Source organism: Rhinoraja longicauda, chromosome 8 (genome assembly GCF_053455715.1).
Source record: "Rhinoraja longicauda isolate Sanriku21f chromosome 8, sRhiLon1.1, whole genome shotgun sequence".
Classification (NCBI taxonomy): Eukaryota; Metazoa; Chordata; class Chondrichthyes; order Rajiformes; family Arhynchobatidae; genus Rhinoraja; species Rhinoraja longicauda.
Window position 1 is genome coordinate 71,754,761 of NC_135960.1, and position 22,530 is coordinate 71,777,290.

The window sequence follows — 22,530 nt, forward strand, 5'->3', positions numbered from 1 at the left end:
CAGTCTTTACAACCTTTCTTCATATGACAGTCCCGCCATCCCGGGGATTAACCTTGTGAACCTATGCTGCACTGCCTCAATAGCAAGGACGTCTTTCCTCAAATTAGGAGACCAAAACTGCACACAGTACTCCAGGTGTGGTCTCGCCAGGGGCCTATACAACTGCAGAAGGACCTCTTTACTTCTATACTCAAATCCTCTCGTTATGAAGGCCAACATCCCATTAGCTTTCTTCACTGCCTGCTGTACCTGCACGCTTACTTTCAGTGACTGGTGTACAAGGACACCCAGGTATCGTTGCACTTCCCCTTTACCTAATCTGGCACCATTGAGATAATAATCTGCCTCCTTGTTTTTGTCCCCAAAGTGGGTAACATCACATTTATATACATTATACTGCATCTGCCACGCATCTGCCCACTCACTCAACCTGTCCAAGTCACCCTGCAACCTCCAAACATCCTTTTTCAAACACACACACAAATAGACATATTACTGAGATTGAAATAATGATTGAATTACACACATGCGTACATGAATGCAGAAGTTGAGGTAGCATAAATACCTTGAAAAAAACAAAATAAAACAAAAATATTTAAAAATATAAATTTAATAACATTTTGAAATATTTTTGAAGGTGTTCGGCTCCGAAAATAGAATTAGTAAATACATGTTTTTCACCCCGTGGAGGTGGGAAGTCTGACTGCTTTTATGTTTGACTGTAAACTTACAGTTAAACTTACAGAATTAGTCTTTCAGAGCGAGGAATATTTTTAGGCCATAATCATGGTTTAGAATGATTAACAGTTGAAGTCATTGCATTCCTGAGGATTTTGTCACCTGTCACCAACTTCTTAACCAAACGCTATCAGTTTCAGATACAAGATGCAGCTTCTCAAATGTCCAGGCTCAATATCAGGCCAACCCACAAATAACAACATCTGGGAACTTCAAACATGCTCTGCCTTAATGTTCTGTAAACATTTCTACCTTCGTGCTGAGAGGATTCTGTTGGTGAGAGAATGGTAGCACAAAAACTGAATGCCCTGCTTCATTCTGAAGTGCTCTCACCGGAATTACCATGTTGCCACTTGATCAGAAGAACATATGATGCACTCAGCCACATTCAAATAACATGTAGCAGGGGTGCCCACCTTTTTAACAGATGGAGACCAAGGAATCAGAACATAGAAACATAGGAGGAGACACGGGACAAAGGAAGGATATAGGTGGAGACACCTATTGGTGGAGACACCTATTGGTGGAGACACCTATTGGTGGAGACACCTATTGGTGGAGACACCTATTGGTGGAGACACCTATATCCTTCCTTTGTCCCATGTCTCCTCCAATGTTTCTATGCCCCTGACATCAGTCTGAAGAAGGGTCTCGACCCGAAACATCACCCATTCCTTCTCTCCTGAGATGCTGCCCGACCTGCTGAGTTACTCCAGCATTTTGTGAATAAATACCTTCGATTTGTACCAGCATCTGCAGTTATTTTCTTATAGAAACATAGGAAATAGGTGCAGGAGGAGGCCATTCGGCCCTTCAAGCCAGCACCGCCATTCATTGTGATCATGGCTGATCATCCACAATCAGTAACCCGTGCCTGCCTTCTCCCCATATCCCTTGATTCCGCTAGCCCCTAGAGCTCTATCTAACTCTCTTTTAAATTCATCCAGTGAATTGGCCTCCACTGCCCTCTGTGGCAGAGAAATTTCCACAAATTCACAACTCTCTGGGTGAAAAAGTTTTTTCTCACCTCGGTTTTAAATGACCTCCCCTTTATTCTTAGACTGTGTGGCCCCTGGTTCTGGACTCCCCCAACATTGGGAACATTTTTTCCTGCATCTAGCTTGTCCAGTCCTTTCATAATTTTATACGTCTCTGTAAGATCCCCTCTCATCCTTCTGAATTCCAGTGAACACAAGCCCAGTCTTTCCAATTGATTTCCAATCTTTCCTCAGATGACAGTCCCGCCATCCCGGGACTGTCATCTGAGGAAAGATTGGAAATCAATAGCAAGGATGTCCTTCCTTAAATTAATATGAACCATTTCTCAAAAGTATATTTGGTTCATATTAGATCTATTGTTCTAGGACCAGTAAGGCATAGATTTAAATTGAAGCGAAAAGACTTGGAGGGGGGGGGGGGGGGGGGGGGGGGGGGTGGGTGAGGGAAATGGATCAACTAGTCACTGGGTGAGTGAGATTGAACTTGTGTTAAGGTTGAGGGTTGGCAGGAGAAGGGGTTATACAGAACAATGTGCTCAGGTTGGGAATGTCGGGGAATCCGCTGTGGTGGATGTTTATGTTAACTTTTATGTCATTGTGTGTCTTGTTGCTTTTTTTAGTATGGCTGTATGGTAATCGAGTTTCACTGTACCTTAATTGGTACACGTGACAATAAACCGAAGATACTAGAGGAGCAAGATGGGCCACTCCGTTGAAATCGCCTATACTGAAGTGTAGTATGCAAAGGAGCGTAACGTCCGCCATTTTAGTAGGCAAAACCCACCGTTCGCTATGCCTCTCGCAGTGTAATCAGTGTTTTGGAGGAACAGTATGTGCGAAGATACCATAAAAATGCAGAATATATCTCATCTATCAATTCACAGATTTTTGTTATTTTTCTTTTAAAATGTTTCTGCAAGTTTCTGCCTACTAAAATGGTGCCATGACAGACTACGGTTTTTAGGGTCGAGTGGTCTATCTTGCTCCTCTAGTATCTTTGCAATAAATTGACCTTGACCTTGCAACCTTGAATAATGTGTTCATGGATAAGGGGGCTGGAAAACTGTGGAGGCTGGGAGGAGGAGAGACACTAAAACGTTCTCAGAGCGTGATATTGACGGTGAAAGACCAACCAATGCATCGCGTAGTGTGCAGGAAGGAACTGCAGATGCTGGTTTACACCGAATATAGACACAAAATGCAGGAGTAACTCAGCGGGTCAGGCAGCATCTCAGGAGAGAAGGAATGGGTGACGTTTCAGGTCGATACCCTTCTTCAGATCTTTCTCGACCCGAAACGTCGCCCATTCCTTCTCTCCAGAGATGCTGCCTGTCCCGCTGAGTTACTCCAGCATTTTGTGTCTATATAATGGAACGAGCAAAGCTGGTCTGTTTAAGTGAGTAGAAAGCACGTCTGACCTTTTCTGTTAGTGCTGCTTCCATGTAGGTTCCATACAATGCCTGCTGACCACATTTTGCATTATAGACATCCAAATGGGTGATGCTTGCAGTAGTTCAGATACTACTGAAGGGGTTGAGTGATTTCTGCATGTTCATATGTTTACAGATCCCTGGGCAACTTGATATCTACATTAGATTTCTTGGATCCATATGGACAAAAATGATACGCCAAATAGACGAATTTCTAGTTTTTGATTCCTAAGCGAGTTTGATGCTCCTAGTGGTGTAGAGACATTAACTCCTGCCATGTGATGGATGGTTACTGGATAAGGTAAGTCATAGAGCTATACTACATGGAAAAAGGTCCTTCATCCCACCTTGTCTATGGCAACCAACTTGGCATGTTAGGCTAATCAATCTCTCTGCACATGGTGTAATATGCTCCAAACTCTTCTTCTCTGCATCTATCTAAAAGTCATAATTGTAATTGTACGATACGATACGATACATAGAAACATAGAAACATAGAAAATAGGTGCAGGAGGAGGCCATTCGGCCCTTCGAGCCAGCACCGCCATTCATTGTGATCATGGCTGATCATCCACAATCAGTAACCCGTGCCTGCCTTCTCCCCATACCCCTTGATTCCACCAGCCCCTAGAGCTCTATCTAACTATCTTTTAAATTCATCCAGTGATTTTGCCTCCACTGCCCTCTGTGGCAGAGAATTCCACAAATACACAACTCTCTGGGTGAAAAGTTTTTTTCTCATCTCAGTTTTAAATGGCCTCCCCTTTATTCTTAGACTGTGGCCCCTGGTTCTGGACTCCCCCAACATTGGGAACATTTTTCCTGCAGGGCGGCACGGTGGCGCAGCGGTAGAGTTGCTGCCTTACCACGAATGCAGCGCAGGAGACTCAGGTTCGATCCTGACTACGGGTGCTGGCTGGGTTAATTAAAAAATGTAAAAATTGTCCCTAGTGGGTGTAGGATAGTGTTAATGTGCGGGGATCGCTGGGCGGCACGGACCCGGTGGGCCGAAGGGCCTGTTTCCACGCTGTATCTCTAAATCTAAAATCTAAAAAATCTAGCTTGTCCAGTCCTTTTATAATTGTATACGTCTCTATAAGATCCCCTCTCATCCTTCTAAATGATACGATACGATAAAACTTTATTCATCCCTGCTGGGAAATTGTAACTGCTTCTCCAGCTTCATTCCAGATATAGACTACTATTTGACTGAAAAAGTTGCCGCTGAAGTCTCTTTTAAATCTCTCCACTCTTATCTTGTCTCTGCCCTCGAGTATTAGAATCCTCCACTCTGGGAAGACAACTGAGTATTCATCTTATCCATGCCCCTCACAAGATCTTGTACACCTCTATAAGATTCCCCTTGTTTTGTTAGCGTGGTTCCTTTCTGTAACCTGCTCCATTCCAGCTACACAACTAATTAACAGAGGCTTTCCACTCGAGTCTTGGGTTCAGCCATTTTAATTCAGGATCACCTTGGCTACTGCCTCATGGGTAATATATCCCCGGTACTATTCCCATAACACCCCTCAGCCTCATGCTTCGAAGAAAAAAGTCCCAGCCTATCCAACTTCTCCCGACAATTCAAACCCACAAGCCCAGGTAACATGTAGGAAGGAACTGCAGATGCTGGTTTAAACCGAAGATAGACACAAAATGCTGGAGTAACTCAGTGTGACAGGCAGCATCTCTGGAGAGAAGGAATGGGTGACGTTTTGGGTTGAGACCCTTGTTCAGACTCTTAGATAGACAATAGACAATAGACAATAGGTGCAGGAGGAGGCCATTCGGCCCTTCGAGCCAGCACCACCATTCAATGTGATCATGGTTGATCATTCTCAATCAGTACCCCGTTCCTGCCTTCTCCCCATACCCCCTGACTCCGCTATCCTTAAGAGCTCTATCTAGCTCTATCAAGATGCTCCTAATGGTATTTAGAGTCATAGAGCTACACCACATAGTAACAGGCCTCTCAGCCCACTTTGACTCTGCCAACCAACGTGGCATACTGGGCTAATCAATTTCTCTGCATATGGTCAGCCCAAGTAACAAGCTGGTGAATGGCATCAGCACTCTTTAATGACATCCTTCATATAGCCGGGCAATCAGAATGGCACTCAGTCCTCCAAGTGTGGTCTCACCAGCTGCATCACAATGGCCCAACGTTTGTACACCTTCCACATGAGGCAAGTATACCAAACACCTCCTCACCACACTACCCACCTGACTCACCACCTTTAGGGAACCATGCACCTGTACTTCCAGATCTCACCGTTCCACAACACTCTCTATTAAAAAAAACGTTGAAAACATTAGCGACGCAGTGGTGCTGGTTTCCGACGGGCACGGTGATGGACGCCCCATACACCTCTGTCCTCCGTACAGCTGGCCAGCGCTTCCTTTGTCTCTGCATATGCGTCTTCCATCAACGTCTTCAGCATCGTCGTGTTTGGTGGTCCCGGGTTCCGTCTTCCATGGGTGGGTTCCCAATGTTGGGGGAGTCCAGAACAAGGGGCCACAGTTTAAGAATAAGGGGTAGGCCATTTAGAACTGAGATGAGGAAAAACTTTTTCAGTCAGAGAGTTGTGAATCTGTGGAATTCTCTGCCTCAGAAGGCAGTGGAGGCCAATTCTCTGAATGCATTCAAAAGAGAGCTAGATAGAGCTCTTAAGGATAGCGGAGTCAGGGGGTATGGGGAGAAGGCAGGAACGGAGTACTGATTGAGAATGATCAGCCATGATCACATTGAATGGTGGTGCTGGCTTGAAGGGGCGAATGGCCTCCTCCTGCACCTATTGTCTATTGTCTATTGTTTGCTGGTGTTTCTGGGTGGCGGTGGCAACGACCAGCGAGCCTCATCCTTCTCCACCTGATCTCATCGGTCAGAGGTGGAATCTCCCCTTAGAGATGGGCCTTACTGATGTGGTCACCCCAACTGACATTTTGAACTTTTCTGAGCATTCTCTCTAGGCTCTACCATTTACTGTGTAAGTCTTGGCCTGGTTTGACATCACTTCAAGTTATTTAAGTCAGTGAAGTCAGTTCAATTCAATGTGCCATTCCTTGGCCCACCATCCCAACTGACTTAGACCCTGTTGTAAACTTAGTCTGAAGAAGGGTCTCGACCCGAAACGTCACCCATTCCTTCTCTCCCGAGATGCTGCCTGACCTGCTGAGTTACTCCAGCAGTTTGTGAATAAATACCTGTTGTAAACTTACATCAGAGACTCAGGTTCGATCCTGACTATGGGTGCTGCACTGTAAGGAGTTTGTACGTTCTCCCCGTGACCTGCGTGGGTTTTCTCCGAGATCTTCGGTTTCCTCCCACACTCCAAAGACGTACAGGTATGTAGGTTAATTTGACTGGGTAAATGTAAAAAAAAATTGTCCCTAGTGTGTGTAGGATAGTGTTAATGTGCGGGGATCGCTGGGCGGCGCGGACTTGGTGGGCCTAAAAGGCCTGTTTCCGCACTGTATATATATGATATGATGATATGATATCACTATCTCCTAACTGTCCACTCTACCACCAATGTTGGTGTCAATTGCGAACTTAATAACAATGTTAATTACATTGTTGTTCACATTCAGATGAACATCATTGAGTCAACGTAGATCATAATGGATTATTTGCAATTCATAAATTGACGTTACACTTTGTAATAATGATTTTGTTTGAACAGATAGATTTTTATTGAAGTTGTGGAATACAGGGCATGGTCAACTCTTTTACAATTGCTACTTCAATCCGAACAATAACATATTGTTCTCTGCAATTAAACAAATCCCAAATTAAAAATATCATGAAAAGATATTCCCAAAAAGAGATTATAACAATAATTCTGACAAATTGTGCATAAAATCATGAGAGGAATAAATTTGGTTGATACACAGAGTCGCTTGCCCAGAGTAGGGGAATCAAGGGACCAGGGGATATAGGTTTAAAGTGAAGGGGAAAAGACTTATTAGGAATCTGAGGGGTAACTTTTCCCCCAAAAGGGGGTGGATGTATGGAACAAGCTGCCAGAGGAGGTAGTTGAGGCTGGGAGTATTGCAACGTTTAAGAAACAGTTGGACAGGTACATGGATAGGACAAGTTTGGAGGGATCTGGACCAAGCGCAGGCAGGTGGGACTAGAGTCTATGAGAAGCAAAACCCATTATTAATTTCTCCCTGACCAGTCTGGTTTTTGTAAATGATATTCAATTGGTAAGCTTGAGGAAATAAGTCAGAAACATGAGCACGGTTTTATTCACGTGTTATGAAGTGCAATGGAAACATCAGAATACATCTGTTGACTCAGCAGAGATGTAAATAAAATATGTTGTAGGGTTTGGATGATCCAGCTCTTCAAGGTTTTCTGGAATCTCGCCCTTTGATTTTATTTTTCTCGGAACAATAAAAGTGAATATAGGCAAAATAAAAAGAATGATAATGAAGGTTTTTGTTGTATGAGCCCTGCTGTTTAGCTGCAATGTACATGGCATGCCTTTTGTTTGGATTCTGCTGAAGTACAGTTCTCTCATTAATACAACAAAGTGATGCATTACCGTGGGCTTTAGTGAAACGTATAAATATCACACTTTACAAAGCAGTAGGGCATTCAGTCTGTTCAATCCAGCTGTGGTCAGAATGGGGAAGGTAAGGTTGCCCGTTGTGCTTTTCATTTGAAATCAACATATTGATTACAGCGTTGAACAATTTTGAACAATTGATTAATTTGTGCTTTTGCTTTAGATCATCTTCTACGAGGACAGGAACTTCCAGGGCCGGCACTATGAGTGCAGCACCGACTGTGCTGATCTGTCCTCTTACTTCAGCCGCTGTAACTCCATCCGTGTGGACAGTGACTGGTGGGTGGCGTACGAGAAACCCAACTACATGGGGTACCAGTATGTCCTGAACAGGGGGGAGTATCCTGACTACCAGCGCTGGATGGGATTCAACGACTGTGTCAAATCCTGCCGCACCTACCCCCAGGTGAACTTAATCTATTGCCCATTTTGCTTTTCCGTCATTATTCATTTTCCTGTACGATTTTGGGTTGTTAGAATATTTTTGTTAGCAGGTGGTTTCTTGTGTCGAGGTTGGATTCCATCGCTTCACAGTCTTTATTCAGAAGATAGGCAAAAAAATCTGGAGTAACTCAGCAGGGCAGGCAGCATCTCTAGAGAGAAGGAATAGGGTGGAGACCTATCTTCAGACGGAGAGTCAGGGGAAAGGGAAACGAGAGGTATAGACGGTGATACAGAGAGATATAGAACAAAAAAATGAAAGGCATGCAAAAAGATAACAATGATCAAGGCAAAAGTCCATTGTAAGATGTGGGCTAGATGTTGCTCACATTCGAACTGTTCCAATACATATTTTTTAATTCAATTGGCTAACTTGTTTCTGGAGATAAATTCACAATTTAAAGCATAGCTTAATATTATTATTGTGGTAAGTTAAAAACATTAAGGACTGGACAAGCTAGATGCAGGAAAAATGTTCCCAATGTTGGGGGAGTCCAGAACCAGGGGCCACACAGTCTAAGAATAAAGGGGAGGCCATTTAAAACTGAGGTGAGAAAAAACATTTTCACCCAGAGAGTTGTGAATTTGTGGAATTCTCTGCCACAGAGGGCAGTGGAGGCCAATTCACTGGATAAAAGAGAGTTAGATAGAGCTCTAGGGGCTAGTGGAATCAAGGGGTATGGGGAGAAGGCAGGCACGGGTTACTGATTGTGGACGATCAGCCATGATCACAATGAATGGCGGTGCTGGCTCAAAGGGCCGAATGGCCTCCTCCTGCACCTATTTTCTATGTTTCTATGTTTCTATTAGAACAGAAAGTTCAATTATCTGATCGCATTAACGAAGGATACAATGACAAATGTTACGTAAGGGTGTCAGGGGTTACGGGGAGAAGGCAGGAGAATGGGGTTAGGAGCGGGAGATAGATCAGCCATGATTGAATGGTGGAGTAGACTTGATGGGCTGAATGGCCTAATTCTACTCCTATCGCTTATGAGCTTTCATACTTGTGTTTTCCATATGTTTCTGTTATTATCAATTGAGGAATTCTGTTCTAGTGTAGTTGACTGGGCCCTTAATCATTTCCTCCTTCTCAGATCACCACAGGGTCTCGACACGAAACATCACCTATTCCTTCTCTCCAGAGATGCTGCCCATCCCGCTGACTTACTCCGGCACTTTGTGTCTATCTCCACAGGGTTCCCCTTGCTCTCACCTCCTACCAGCCTCCCCCTTCAGTAGACTGTCCTCTGCCATTTCTGTCACCTGTGATCTAACGCCGTCACCAAATGCAGCTTTCTCGCCCTTTCCCTTTCAGCGTTTCCAAAGATCCTTTCCTTCTTCAATGGTCTGGCTCATTCCTCCTTCACCGATTCCCCTCCACTGCGATTATTCAATAGGGGAAGGGTTAAACTGTAGCTGTTCTCATTACTTTACGTCAACACCCAGTGGAAGCCGGACATAATAGAGAGGGATAAAATCCTTGACCAGGGAAAATTGTTTAACATAGGATGTCCAACCTTTAGCCTGTGGTTTTCTTGTGTCAGGACTACCCTGGCAGTAGGGGTTAAATCCCAATCTAGTTCTGCCTCCATTGCTTGCTCTTCCATCCCCAGTAGAAGGTCAGTCCTTTATGCTTCTACTAGGGACTAGTATACCATCGTAGACTCAGTCCCTCCACTGACATTGTGTTAAAAAAGAAGTCATATAAACAGGAACCCTGCCTTATATCTGCTCCAAGAGCATAAGTCAACAAAATGATCCTCACATGTTAAAAAGTGTCTTGAGTGGACCATTGCTTCAGTACCATTTGGGAAAGGAGATTTAAATGCTGTCTATCCCATCCCTCCTGAAAATTCCATCAAACTTTGAATACATGTGCAAAGATTCCTGCAGCAGCTTAATAGACAATAGACAATAGGTGCAGGAGGAGGCCATTCGGCCCTTCGAGCCAGCACCACCATTCAATGTGATCATGGCTGATCATTCTCAATCAGTACCCCGTTCCTGCCTTCTCCCCATACCCCCTGACTCCGCTATGCTTGAGAGCTCTATCCAGCTCTCTCTCTAATGCATTCAGAGAATTGGTCTCCACTGCCTTCTGAGGCAGAGAATTCAACAGATTTACAACTCTCTGAGTGTAAAAGTTTTTCCTCATCTCCGTTCTAAATGGCCTACCCCTTATTCTTAAACTGTGGTTTATCTACTCTGGAGGTCATTATGAATCCTATTGTGGGCAGGCTGGAAGTTACAGTGGCGTACCCAATGATAATATTTGGTCAAAATATTTTAATGGGCATTTATGATTTACATTGTTCAAGGCTTGATTTTGTTTTTCCTTTGTCTGCTGCACACACATTAACACGCACACCTTTGTTATTTCCATCACAGTACAGGGGTGATTCCTACAGGATGAAGATTTTCGAGAGGCCTGACTTTGGAGGACAGATGATGGAATTCATGGACGACTGTCCCTCCGTCTACGATCGTTTCCGTAACCGTGACATCCACTCCTGCCAAGTGATGGATGGTTACTGGATCTTCTATGAACAGCCCAACTACAGAGGCCGACAGTACTTCATGAGACCCGGGGAGTACAGGAAATACAATGACTGGGGGGGCTACAACTCCACCATCGGGTCCTTCAGGCGCATGAGGGACTTCTAGATGGTTGCTGGAGAAGTCTTATAGTATTGCACCAAAACATTTTTGTGCAGAATAAAATGTACTTCTCTTCAATTAATTTAATTTACATTGTAATCTGATTTACTAATCGTACTTCATGGAATATCTGCTTACAAAAGCAGAGCGATTATATAATTACCATGAAAGCTTGAAAGTCACATAACTATTAAAAAAACTTTCCTTTCACTTTTGCATGCAAGTCTTACTTTGAGATAATATGCAGCCTCTAGTTACTCAGTCACCAATATCACGGCCTCTCCCATATCTTAGTGAACTAATCTGACAAGGTACACCAACCCATAATGAACCTTGGACATTTCAACGCTCATTGTAGTATAAGAAAATAACTGCAGATGCTGGTACAAATAGATTTATTAATCAACGCTCATTGTGATTAGCTGACTGAGCATTTCAGTTCAATGGCCGAGGAGATAACCAGATGCCATAACAAGAAAACCATTAGGACTCACCAGAGTGCTTTGGGGCCCTGTTAAAAATCCTCATTGCGAGCACCCAATCTTTGGTGCTTTCCCAATCATCTTTCTTCCTCCAGAAGAATACAAAATGCTGCTTACCAAAGGTGGAAGTGGTCCCCATGAGACCATAAGACCATAGGCATCAGAGTCCCCATGAGACCATAAGACCATAGGCATCAGAGTCGAATGAGGCCATTCAGCCCATTAAGTCTGCTCTGCCATTCGATCATGGCTGATCTATTTTCCCTCTCAATGGGCGGCACGGTAGCGCAGCGGTAGAGTTGCTGCTTTACAGCGAATGCAGCGCCGGAGACTCAGGTTCGATCCTGACTACGGGTGCTGCACTGTAAGGAGTTTGTACGTTCTCCCCGTGACCTGCGTGGGTTTTCTCCGAGATCTTCGGTTTCCTCCCACACTCCAAAGACGTACAGGTATGTAGGTTAATTGGCTGGGTAAATGTAAAAATTGTCCCTAGTGGGTGTAGGATAGTGTTAATGTGCGGGGATCGCTGGGCGGCACGGACTTGGAGGGCCGAAAAGGCCTGTTTCCGGCTGTATATATATGATATGATGATATGATAACCCCCAGTCTGGCCTTTTCCCTGTAACCTTTGACGTCCTTACTAATTAACAACCCAAAATACCCAATAACGGCCTCCATCACCAACTGTGGCAATGAATTATTGAGCTAGATTCACCACCCTCTGGCGAAAGATATTCCTTCTCATCCCCATTCTAAAGGCACGTCCTTATGCAGGAAAAATGTTCCCAATGTTGGGGGAGTCCAGAACCAGGGGCCACACAGTCTAAGAATAAAGGGCAGGCCATTTAAAACTGAGGTGAGAAAAACTTTTTCACCCAGAGAGTTGTGAATTTGTGGAATTCTCTGCCACAGAGGGCAGTGGAGGCCAATTCACTGGAGGATTTAAGAGAGTTAGATAGAGCTCTAGGGGCTAGTGGAATCAAGGGATATGGGGAGAAGGCAGGCACGGGTTACTGATTGTGGATGATCAGCCATGATCACAATGAATGGCGGTGCTGCCTTGTAGGGCCAAATGGCCTCCTCCTGCACCTATTTTCTTATGTTTCTATGTTTAGTTTCCAAATCACTGGCATGATCCTCGTCGAGGCCCCTGGTTCTGGACTCCCCCAAGAGATTTCTTCTCTTGCCTCCCTCAATAACCTTGGATTGAGCCCTTCAGACACTGGCGATTTAATGGCTAAATGTTCTTGAAGAGCCTCAGCACCACCTCCCTTTCATTCTCAAACTGCCCTTGCCTATTTGTATTCTCCACTTTGATCTCGCTGTCCTCCAAGTCCTTCTCCTTGGTGAATACAGGTACAAAGCACTCATTTGGGTTCTCACCTCCATCCTCCGACTCCAAGCATCGATTCCCCCATTCATCATTGGGTAGTCCAACCTTCTCGTTGGTCACCCGATTGCTTTTAACGTGCGTGTGAAAAGCCTTGGGATTTTCCTTTACCCCTCCCACCAATGATATTTCAAGGCCCTTATTGGCCCTTCCATTCACCGGCTTGAGTTCTTTACTATTTGCTTCATAAGCCCTGTCTGATGCCACTGTCCTAAACCTGACATATGCTTCCTTTATCTTCCTGACCAAGTTTACAACCACCTTTGTCATCCACGGTTTCCCTGTACCTTGCTGTCATTATCTCTCCTCCTGACTGGAACATGCAGATCCTGCGCTTTGATCAGCTGCCCTTTGAATGACTCCCACATATCATCTATGGAGTTACCTAATAACAACTGCTCCCAACTGCTTCCCCGTCTGAAGAAGGCTCTTGACCTGAAACGTCACCCATTCCTTCTTTCCAGAGATGTTGCCTGGCCCGCTGAGTCACTTCAGCATTTTGTGTCTATCTCCTGCTCCCCTCCTTACCTCCTGCCTAATTGTATTGTAATCTGCCTTGCCTCAATTAAGTACCTTCTCCCAACATCCAAATATGTCCCTATTCAGAACAGCCTTAAAACCTATGGAGTTAGAAACATAGAAACATAGAAAATAGGTGCAGGAGGAGGCCATTTGGCCCTTTGAGCCAGCACCGCCCTTCATTGTGATCATGGCTGATCATCCACAATCAGTAACCCGTGCCTGCCTTCTCCCCATATCCCTTGATTCCACTAGCCCCTAGAGCTCTATCTAACTCTCTTTTAAATTCATCTAGTGAATTAGCCTCCACAAAATGCTGAAGTAACTCAGCGGGACAGACAGCATCTCTGGAAAGAAGGAATGGGTGACATTTCGGGGTCGAGATCCACAATCAGTAACCTGTGCCCAACTTCTCCCCATATCCCTTGAATCCACTAGCCCCCAGAGTTGCGATCACTTCCTCCAAATTATTCTTCCACTGCAAGAGCAGTCACGTGGCCAGTCTCGTTTCCCAACATAAGGTTCAGTCTGGTCCCTCCTCAGGTCGGGCTATCCACACACTGTTTAAGGAAACCTTCTTGGATGCACCTAATAAATTCTGCCCCGTCTAATCCTCTTGCCCAGAGTAAGTCCCAGTCAATGTTGGGGAAGTTAACGTCTCCCACAACAACAACCTTGTGGTTCTTGCATCCTTCTGTAACCTGTCTACATGTCTGATCCTCTATCTCCCATTGGCTGTGTCGGCAGGAACTGTAGATGCTGGTTTAACCCGAGGGTAGGCACAAAATGCTAGAGTAATTGGAGTAACTGGAAAGTAATTGGAGTAACCGCCCTGACGTGCAGCGGCAGCGTGTTCGCCCGCCCCGGATCGCGGGGCTTGGGTCGGCCCGCTGCGGAACTTTCACCGCCCGGCGCGGCCTGGAACGTGGCAACTTCAACAGCCTGACCGCAGGAGAAGACGGCAGGGGAAGAGAAAAGACATTCTGGCCTTCCATCACAGTGAGGAGGGGACTGGAGGAGACTCACTTTGATGGATGTTTCTTTTTGTTTGGTGTTGGTTTGTGATTGTGTGTGTTATTGCTTATTTGTATTGCTCTTATTGTTGGACTGTGGGTAATGTTTCATTTCACTGCACATTTATGTGTATGTGACAAATAAAATTGACTAAAAAAATCGACTACTATAAGAAGGGTCTCGACCTGAAACATCACCAGAGATGCTGCCTGTCCCGCTGAGTTACTCCAGCGTTTTGTGTCTATCTCCCACTGGGATATTGGGTGGCCTGTAATATAATTGATGATGAATTTAAAAGAGAGTTAGATAGAGCTCTAGGGGCTAGCGGAATCAAGGGATATGGGGAGAAGGCAGGCACGGGTTACTGATTGTGGATGATCAGCCATGATCACAATGAATGGCGGTGCTGGCTCGAAGGGCTGAATGGCCTCCTACTGCACATATTTTCTATGTTTCTATGTTTAATTCCATTGGAATAATTGCACCTTTCTTATTTTATCTCATAATGGCTCAGCAAACATACCCTCCAATATATCTTCTCTGAGTACCGCCATGACCTTCTCCCTGATCAGCAAAGCAGCTCTTCTACCCCTTTTACCCGCTTCTCGATCGCTTCGTAAACATTGAAATCCAATGTTTCACAACCAGGTGTCCGTAATGGCCACAACATCATGATTCCAAGCGCTGATCTAGGCTTTAAGTTCATCAGCTTGGCCCACAATACTCCATGCATTGACGTAAACACACTTCAAGTCAAGTCAAGTCAAGTCAAGTCCATTTTATTTGTATAGCACATTTAATAACAACCCACGTTGACCAAAGTGCTGTACATCAGTTCAGGTACTAAGAAACGAACATACAATGGCAAACAAACATAACAGCACATACATAAACAGTTCACAGCGCCCCCTCAGAGGGCCTCAAACGCTGGGGAGTAGAAATAGGTTTTGAGCCTGGACTTAAAGGAGTGGATGGAGGGGGCAGTTCTGATGGGGAGAGGGATGCTGTTCCACAGTCTAGGAGCTGCAACCGCAAAAGCGCGGTCACCCCTGAGCTTAAGCCTAGACCGCGGGATAGTCAGTAGCCCCACGTCGGCCGACCTGAGCCAGACATTAACCCATATTCATGAACCACTCCCTGCCTGTCCTTCCTCTGAGACGAATTTATCACCTTCTCATCATTTTTATGGACTTACTACCTGTTTAAAATATATGCGGTTTAACTTGTAATTCTCCCCCATAGTCTTCTTATATCACCTCACAGTTTTTTGTGTTGAAATGGCCGTAGGTCTGTCCATACCATCACCCTGTTTTTGTGTCCTTTGGCAGTCTTATTGTTGTTGGAATCACACCCATTCACAGGAGTAACAACGCATAGTTTTATTGTAACACAAGCGGAGGAAACATTACATGATATCGTCTCGGTAGTCAGCATCTAGTCTGCTGTGAGACTGCGTAAGGCAGCTTACATAGTCTAGGTAGGGGTGAAGATCCAGACTGGATCACATGTGGAATGTGCAGCATGCATCATGAGTGAGGTGATCTAAGATGGTCATCTACATCCGTCCCCTTAAGGAATTAATAATAAAATAGATATAGATATGGTGGTCACTTGCAAAATATATGTACCGCCGATTATATGTGATTACATGTAACAAGTATAAACAAGCTGACAGAGAATGACACCAAAGGCAGTTCACACATAGTCCTGGCACTTTATGGCAGGCCTGGTACTTTATGTTAGGCCTGGCACTTTTTGTTAGGCCTGGTACTTTATGGTAGGCCTGGCACTTTATGTTAGGCCTGGTACTTTATGGTAGACCTGGTACTTTATGTTAGGCCTGGTACTTTATGGTAGGCCTGGTACTTTATGGTAGGCCTGGTACTTTATGGTAGGCCTGGTATTTTATGGTAGGCCTAGTACTTTATGGTAGGCCGGGCACTTTATGGTAGGCCTGATACTTTATGTTAGGCCTGGTATTTTATGGTAGGCCTGGCACTTTATGGTAGGCCTGATACTTTATGTTAGGCCTGGTATTTTATGGTAGGCCGGGCACTTTATGGTAGGCCTGATACTTTATGTTAGGCATGGTATTTTATGGTAGGCCTGGCACTTTATGGTAGGCCTGGTACTTTATGGTAGGCCTGGTACTTTATGGTAGGCCTGGCACTTTATGTTAGGCCTGGTACTTTATGGTAGGCCTGGCACTTTATGTTAGGCCTGGTACTTTATGGTAGGCCTGGCACTTTATGTTAGGCCTGGAACTTTATGGTAGGCCTGGCACTTTATGTTAGGCCTGGTACTTTATGGTAGGCCTGGTACTTTATGTTAGGCCTGGTACTTTATGGTAGGCCTGGTACTTTATGGTAGGCCTGGCACTTTATGTTAGGCCTGGTACTTTATGGTAGGCCTGCTACTTTATGTTAGGCCTGGTACTTTATGGTAGGCCTGGTACTTTATGGTAGGCCTGCTACTTTATGTTAGGCCTGGTACTTTATGGTAGGCTTGGCACTTTATGTTAGGCCTGGTACTTTATGGTAGGCCTGCTACTTTATGTTAGGCCTGGTACTTTATGGTAGGCCTGGTACTTTATGGTAGGCCGGCCGGTGCGACCTGCATATGTACGGTGCAGTCCTGCATTTCTTTCTTTCACCGGAGATGGGAACGGTGGTGGAACAGGCTCAGGAGAGTGAGGCAGCATCGCCGGCGATGGGACAATAGACAATAGACAATAGGTGCAGGAGGAGGCCATTCGGCCCTACGAGCCAGCACCACCATTCAATGTGATCATGGCTGATCATTCTCAATCAGTACCCCGTTCCTGCCTTCTCCCCATACCCCCTGACTCCGCTATCCCTAAGAGCTCTATCCAGCTCTCTCTTGAATGCATTCAGAGAATTGGCCTCCGCTGCCTTCTGAGGCAGAGAATTCCACAGATTTACAACTCTCTGACTGAAAAAGTTTTTCCTCATCTCAGTTCTAAATGCCCTACCCCTTATTCTTAAACTGTGGCCCCTGGTTCTGGACTCCCCCAACATTGGGAATATGTTTCCTGCCTCGAACGTGTCCAACCCCTTAATAATCTTATACGTTTCGATAAGATCTCCTCTCATCCTTCTAAATTCCAGTGTATACCAGGACAGGAGAGCGTGGCAGGAGCCGAGGACAATAGACAATAGACAATAGACAATAGGTGCAGGAGGAGGCCATTCGGCCCTTCGAGCCAGCACCGCCATTCAATGTGATCATGGCTGATCATTCTCAATCAGTACCCCGTTCCTGCCTTCTCCCCATACCCCCTGACTCCGCTATCCCTAAGAGCTCTATCCAGCTCTCTCTTGAATGCATTCAGAGAATTGGCCTCCGCTGCCTTCTGAGGCAGAGAATTCCACAGATTTACAACTCTCTGACTGAAAAAGTTTTTCCTCATCTCAGTTCTAAATGCCCTACCCCTTATTCTTAAACTGTGGCCCCTGGTTCTGGACTCCCCCAACATTGGGAATATGTTTCCTGCCTCGAACGTGTCCAACCCCTTAATAATCTTATACGTTTCGATAAGATCTCCTCTCATCCTTCTAAATTCCAGTGTATACCAGGACAGGAGAGCGTGGCAGGAGCCGAGGACAATAGACAATAGACAATAGACAATAGGTGCAGGAGGAGGCCATTCGGCCCTTCGAGCCAGCACCGCCATTCAATGTGATCATGACTGATCATTCTCAATCAGTACCCCGTTCCTGCCTTCTCCCCATACCCCCTGACTCCGCTATCCTTAAGAGCTCTATCTAGCTCTCTCTTGAATGCATTCAGAGAATTGGCCTCCACTGCCTTCTGAGGCAGAGAATTCCACAGGAGGCGCGGTCGTGGGCGAGACGATCGGATCGGGCATGTCGGGCAACGGTGGTATGGTCAGGCTGGGGCCTCTAGGGATGCTTGTGGGGTCGGGCAGGTATGGAGGCGGCGCTGGTGATCAAACAGGGTTGATCTACACTTATCACTGGTGTAGTTTTGCCCATCATTCCAAGTTTTCCCATTCAGGAACACTGCATTTAGCAAGGCTGTCTTTTCCTTCAGAGCATCACTTCAATGGAATTCAGTACCACAATCAGTTAGAGATTCTCCATCATTATTATTCATTTAAGTGTAACGTCAAGAAATGGCTTATTGAGAACCAACAATGTCAACACGGATGCTAGTTTTATCCAACTTGAACGTGACTTTTAAAACTTAAACTTAAAAAATGTAATCTTTAAATTAAGACTGTACTCACACTGTATTTTTACATCTGCAGTTTGGGTTTTGTCTGCTCATTTTAATTAACTGTATTGCTTTGTATGGTAATGTACAATGCTTTTAACTATTGTACATATTGTATTGTATTTCTTTTCTAGGATGCCTAACAACATCAGGCTAAGGGAGCATCGATGAAAACTGGCCTCTCGGCTAACTCGAGCACATTTACATTTGTTTGAATGTCAATTAATGTACATTGTCCATTTTCAAATAAGGTATTAAAAAAAAAGTTTTGCAACCTATGCAGTTTTTTTGATAATTGTGCTCTGGTTTCCCGAGATTGAGTCAACAATGTCCACCAAATCAAGGTCAGTCTGAAGAAGGGTCTCGACCCGAAACGTCACCCATTCCCTCTCTCCTAGATGCTGCCTGACCCGCTGAGTTACTCCAGCATTTTGTGTCTACCTTCCACCAAAACAATGGTCAAAACAACGAAACATGTCTCAACAATGTGGATCATTTCTCAATTATTCAGTTCCACAAATAGACATTTGCCACCACTCCCTGCAGGGATTCTCATCCATTTTACGTGTACTTTCCAAAGAACCGCTGCCACATTTAAGCGAAGGCCAACAGAAAGATTGCGATCAGCACTTCATGGTCATGGTTTCATGGTTTCATGTCCACCGGTAGATCTTCATGGTCGAGATCCTTCATCAGACTCGTTTCGGGTCAAGACCCTTCTTCAGAAGCTATCTATCTCTACCTTAAATATATCCAAGGCCTGTGGCAAAGGATTCCACAGATTCACCTCCTAATTTGAGGAAGGATATCCTTGCTATTGAGGCAGTGCAGAGTAGGTTCACAAGATTAATCCCTGGGATGGCGGGACTGCCATATGAGGAAAGATTGAAAAGACTGGGCTTGTATTCACTGGAGTTTAGAAGGATGAGAGGGGATCTTATAGAGACATATAAAATTATAAAAGGTCTGGACACGCTAGAAGCAGGAAACATGTTCCCAATGTTGGGCGAGTCCAGAAACATAGAAACATAGAAAATAGGTGCAGGAGGAGGCCATTCGGCCCTTCGAGTCAGCACTGCCATTCATTGTGATCATGGCTGATCATCCACAATCAGTAATCAGTGCCTGCCTTCTCCCCATATCCCTTGATTCCACTAGCCACTAGAGCTCTATCTAACTCTCGTTTAAATCCATCCAGTGAATTGGCCTCCACTGCCCTCTGTGGCAGAGAATTCCACAAATCCACAACTCTCTGGGTGAAAAAGCTTTTTCTTCAGTCTGAAGAAGGGTCTCGACCCGAAACGTCACCCATTCCTTCTCTCCCGAGATGCTGCCTGACCTGCTGAGTTACTCCAGCATTTTGTTCCAATATTGATTGGTTGTAATAACTGTAAATTTTGCCGTTTTTGGGAATAAAGTGGGCTTAATTCTAGGAGCTGGTGTGACACGTTTCCACTGGCCCCGGAGTCCGCAACTCTGTGTGTGCTTTTAGAAACCTGTCTACGAGAGCTCTAATAAACTACGGATAGGTGAGGTCTGTGCTGACTCTGATTATTATCAACCAACTGACCGGGAACGCGAACTCGACACTTCCAGGTGAGGCAGAGGTTCACGTGCACCTCCTCTAATCTCATTCAATGATCCCACGAGGCCTCCTGTACATCGGCAAGTGTGGACTAGACGATTGTTTCACCAATCACTTGTGCTCGGCCCACCAAGCTGTGCTGGATCTCTCAGTTGCTAACCATTTTAACTCCCTTTCTTATTCCCACACTGAGGGTTCTGTCCTGGGCCTCCTCCATTGCCAGAGCACAATACATCGACTAAATAAGAAAACAAATTGCTGGAGTAACACAGCAGGCCAGGCAGCATCTCTGGAGAACATGGAGAGGTGACGTTTCGGGTCAAGACCCTTCATCAGACTGAGAGTCAGGGGAAAGGAAATGAGAGATATAGACGGTGATGTAGAGAGATATAGAACAAATTAATGAAAGATATGCAACAAGGAAACGATGATAAAGGAAACAGGCCATTGTTAGCAGTGGGCTAGGTGAAAACCAGTTACAGACAATGAGACTCAACAAGATGACTTTGATTTATTCACAAAATGCTGGAGTAACTCAGCAGGTCAGGCAGCATCTCGGGAGAGAAGGAATGGGTGACTTTGAAGCTGGTATGACTTGGGTGGGGGAGGGATGGAGAGAGAGGGGATGCAAGGGTTACTTAAAGTGAGAGAAATCAATATTCATACCACTGGGCTGTAAGCTGCCCAAGCGAAATATGAGGTGCTGTTCCTCCAATATGCATTTGGCTATTTGTCTGTCTGTCAATAATTGGGGTAGTAAAATGTGGGCATAAGAAACTGCAGATGTTGGTTTACAAAAAAAAAGACAAAATGCTGGAGAACATGGATAAGTGACGTTTCGGGTCAGGGCCTTTCTTCAGACTGAATGTGGTGGGGCGGGGGGGGAGAAAACTGGAAGAGAGGAGGGGCAAGCTTGATAGGTGATACAGGTGAGGGGGATGGGGTTGATAGGCAGATCGTTGCATGAAAGCCAGAGATGAAACGATAAAAAGGATAGAAGAGGTGCGAATTGTGAAGTCGGAGGAAGGGATGGGCGAGGGGAGAAATAGGTGTGAGTCCAGTTGAGGCAGAGGGAAGGGTCGGAGAGGGGAAAGATGAAAAATATGTTAGGTGCCTAAAATTGTAGAATTCTATCTTAATATCGTAGGTTACAAGGTACAAATGCAAATATACAGTGCATTGAGAAATTATTCAGCCCCCTTCACTTTTTCCACATTTTGTTATGTTACAGCCTTATTTTATAATGGATTCAATTCTTTTTTTTTTATCGTCAATCTACACACAATACCCCATAATAAAAATGTGAGACAGTGTAGATTGATGATTAAAAAAAAAATGAATTTAATCCATTTTAAAATAAGGCTGTAACATAACAAAATGTGGAAAAATTGTCTGAAGGGGTCTGAATACTTTCTGAATGCACTGTAATTGGGGAATTTGTGTAGTCAAGAATCAAGCCTCACAGCACTAATTTTGGGCATTTGGGTTCTCTGTCCTCAAAGCTTTCCATTTAAGGTCATAAAGTCATAAGTGGTAGGAGCAGAATTAGGCCATTCGACCCATCAAGTTTACTCCGCCATTCAATCATGGCTGATCTATCTCTCCCTCCTAACCCCATTCTCCTGCCTGCTCCCCAGAACCCCTGACACCCGTACTAATCAATAATCTATCTATCTCTGCCTTAAACATTACCAATGGTGTTTGAATAATCAAAGATGTCTTGGCAGCTACAATATGCTTCCATTATAAATATGTAATTCTGTAGAGTTTATTGCTGGCTTCATGTTTAAAGCAGGCATTCTTTATTCCTTTATGTTTCTATTCATCAAGAGAAATAGACATTTCAGATATATACAGTAGGTTAAAACCATCATTCTCTGCAATTTCTTGCGGTCTTGGTTGGAGCTGTTCTCAATCCACGCTGTGATGCATCTCGGTAAAATGATATCTATGGTGCATCTGTAGATCTCTAGAGTTTGATTTTACTGGCACGATTCATACGAATTCCAACCCTGCTTTCAACTTGTAACACATTCAGGAAAAGGATACACAATATTTAAGCAAAAAGATAGTAAACTGAATTTAAACGTGATCTTCACCACTGTGGGTGTAAATGGAGATTTTTGTGTGTCTTTCACACACCCAGGGTCTCAGAAGAAACTGTTCCTTTTTGAGTTTGTTTTATAACAGGATAATTAAAATGGATAGTAAAGTAAAAGTTAGCTGAACAGATTTGATGACTCTTCTTTTAAAGAGGCACGCTGGTGTTAATTTTGCAACATATGTGATATCCTTTTTTGTTCTCCTTTCTGCTGCTTTGCAGTCCAGAACCATCAGCATAATGAGCCATTCTTTACATTGACCTTTCAGTCCAGCATATAAATACCAGGCTGCAGCAAGCAGAGGCACAGTCAGTCAGAGGTTGCCGACTAAAACTCAAA

The 22,530-nt window shown here is 44.6% G+C and overlaps 1 protein-coding gene across 2 annotated transcripts; it reads left to right on the forward strand.

The window, feature by feature from the left end:
* The first annotated feature begins 885 nt into the window (after nt 1–885).
* LOC144596085 (gamma-crystallin S-1-like) lies at nt 886–10,848 on the forward strand. 2 transcript variants are annotated; one of them, XM_078404246.1, is made up of 4 exons: nt 886–901; nt 7,788–7,807; nt 7,904–8,146; nt 10,573–10,848. In XM_078404246.1, exons 1-4 carry the CDS (start codon nt 886–888, stop codon nt 10,846–10,848), a joined length of 555 nt encoding a protein of 184 aa, XP_078260372.1. The 2 variants fall into 2 exon arrangements, with proteins under 2 accessions (XP_078260372.1, XP_078260373.1); XM_078404247.1 differs by lacking the exons at nt 886–901; nt 7,788–7,807 and adding an exon at nt 5,085–5,105.
* The last annotated feature ends 11,682 nt before the right edge of the window (nt 10,849–22,530 follow it).

Excerpts from the sequence above, each read along its gene's own strand:
- LOC144596085 (XM_078404246.1), top strand. Across the intron at positions 7,808-7,903 it reads CTGTGGTCAGAATGGGGAAG|ATCATCTTCTACGAGGACAG; the intron begins GTAAGGTTGCCC and ends CTTTTGCTTTAG. Across the intron at positions 8,147-10,572 it reads CCTGCCGCACCTACCCCCAG|TACAGGGGTGATTCCTACAG; the intron begins GTGAACTTAATC and ends TTTCCATCACAG.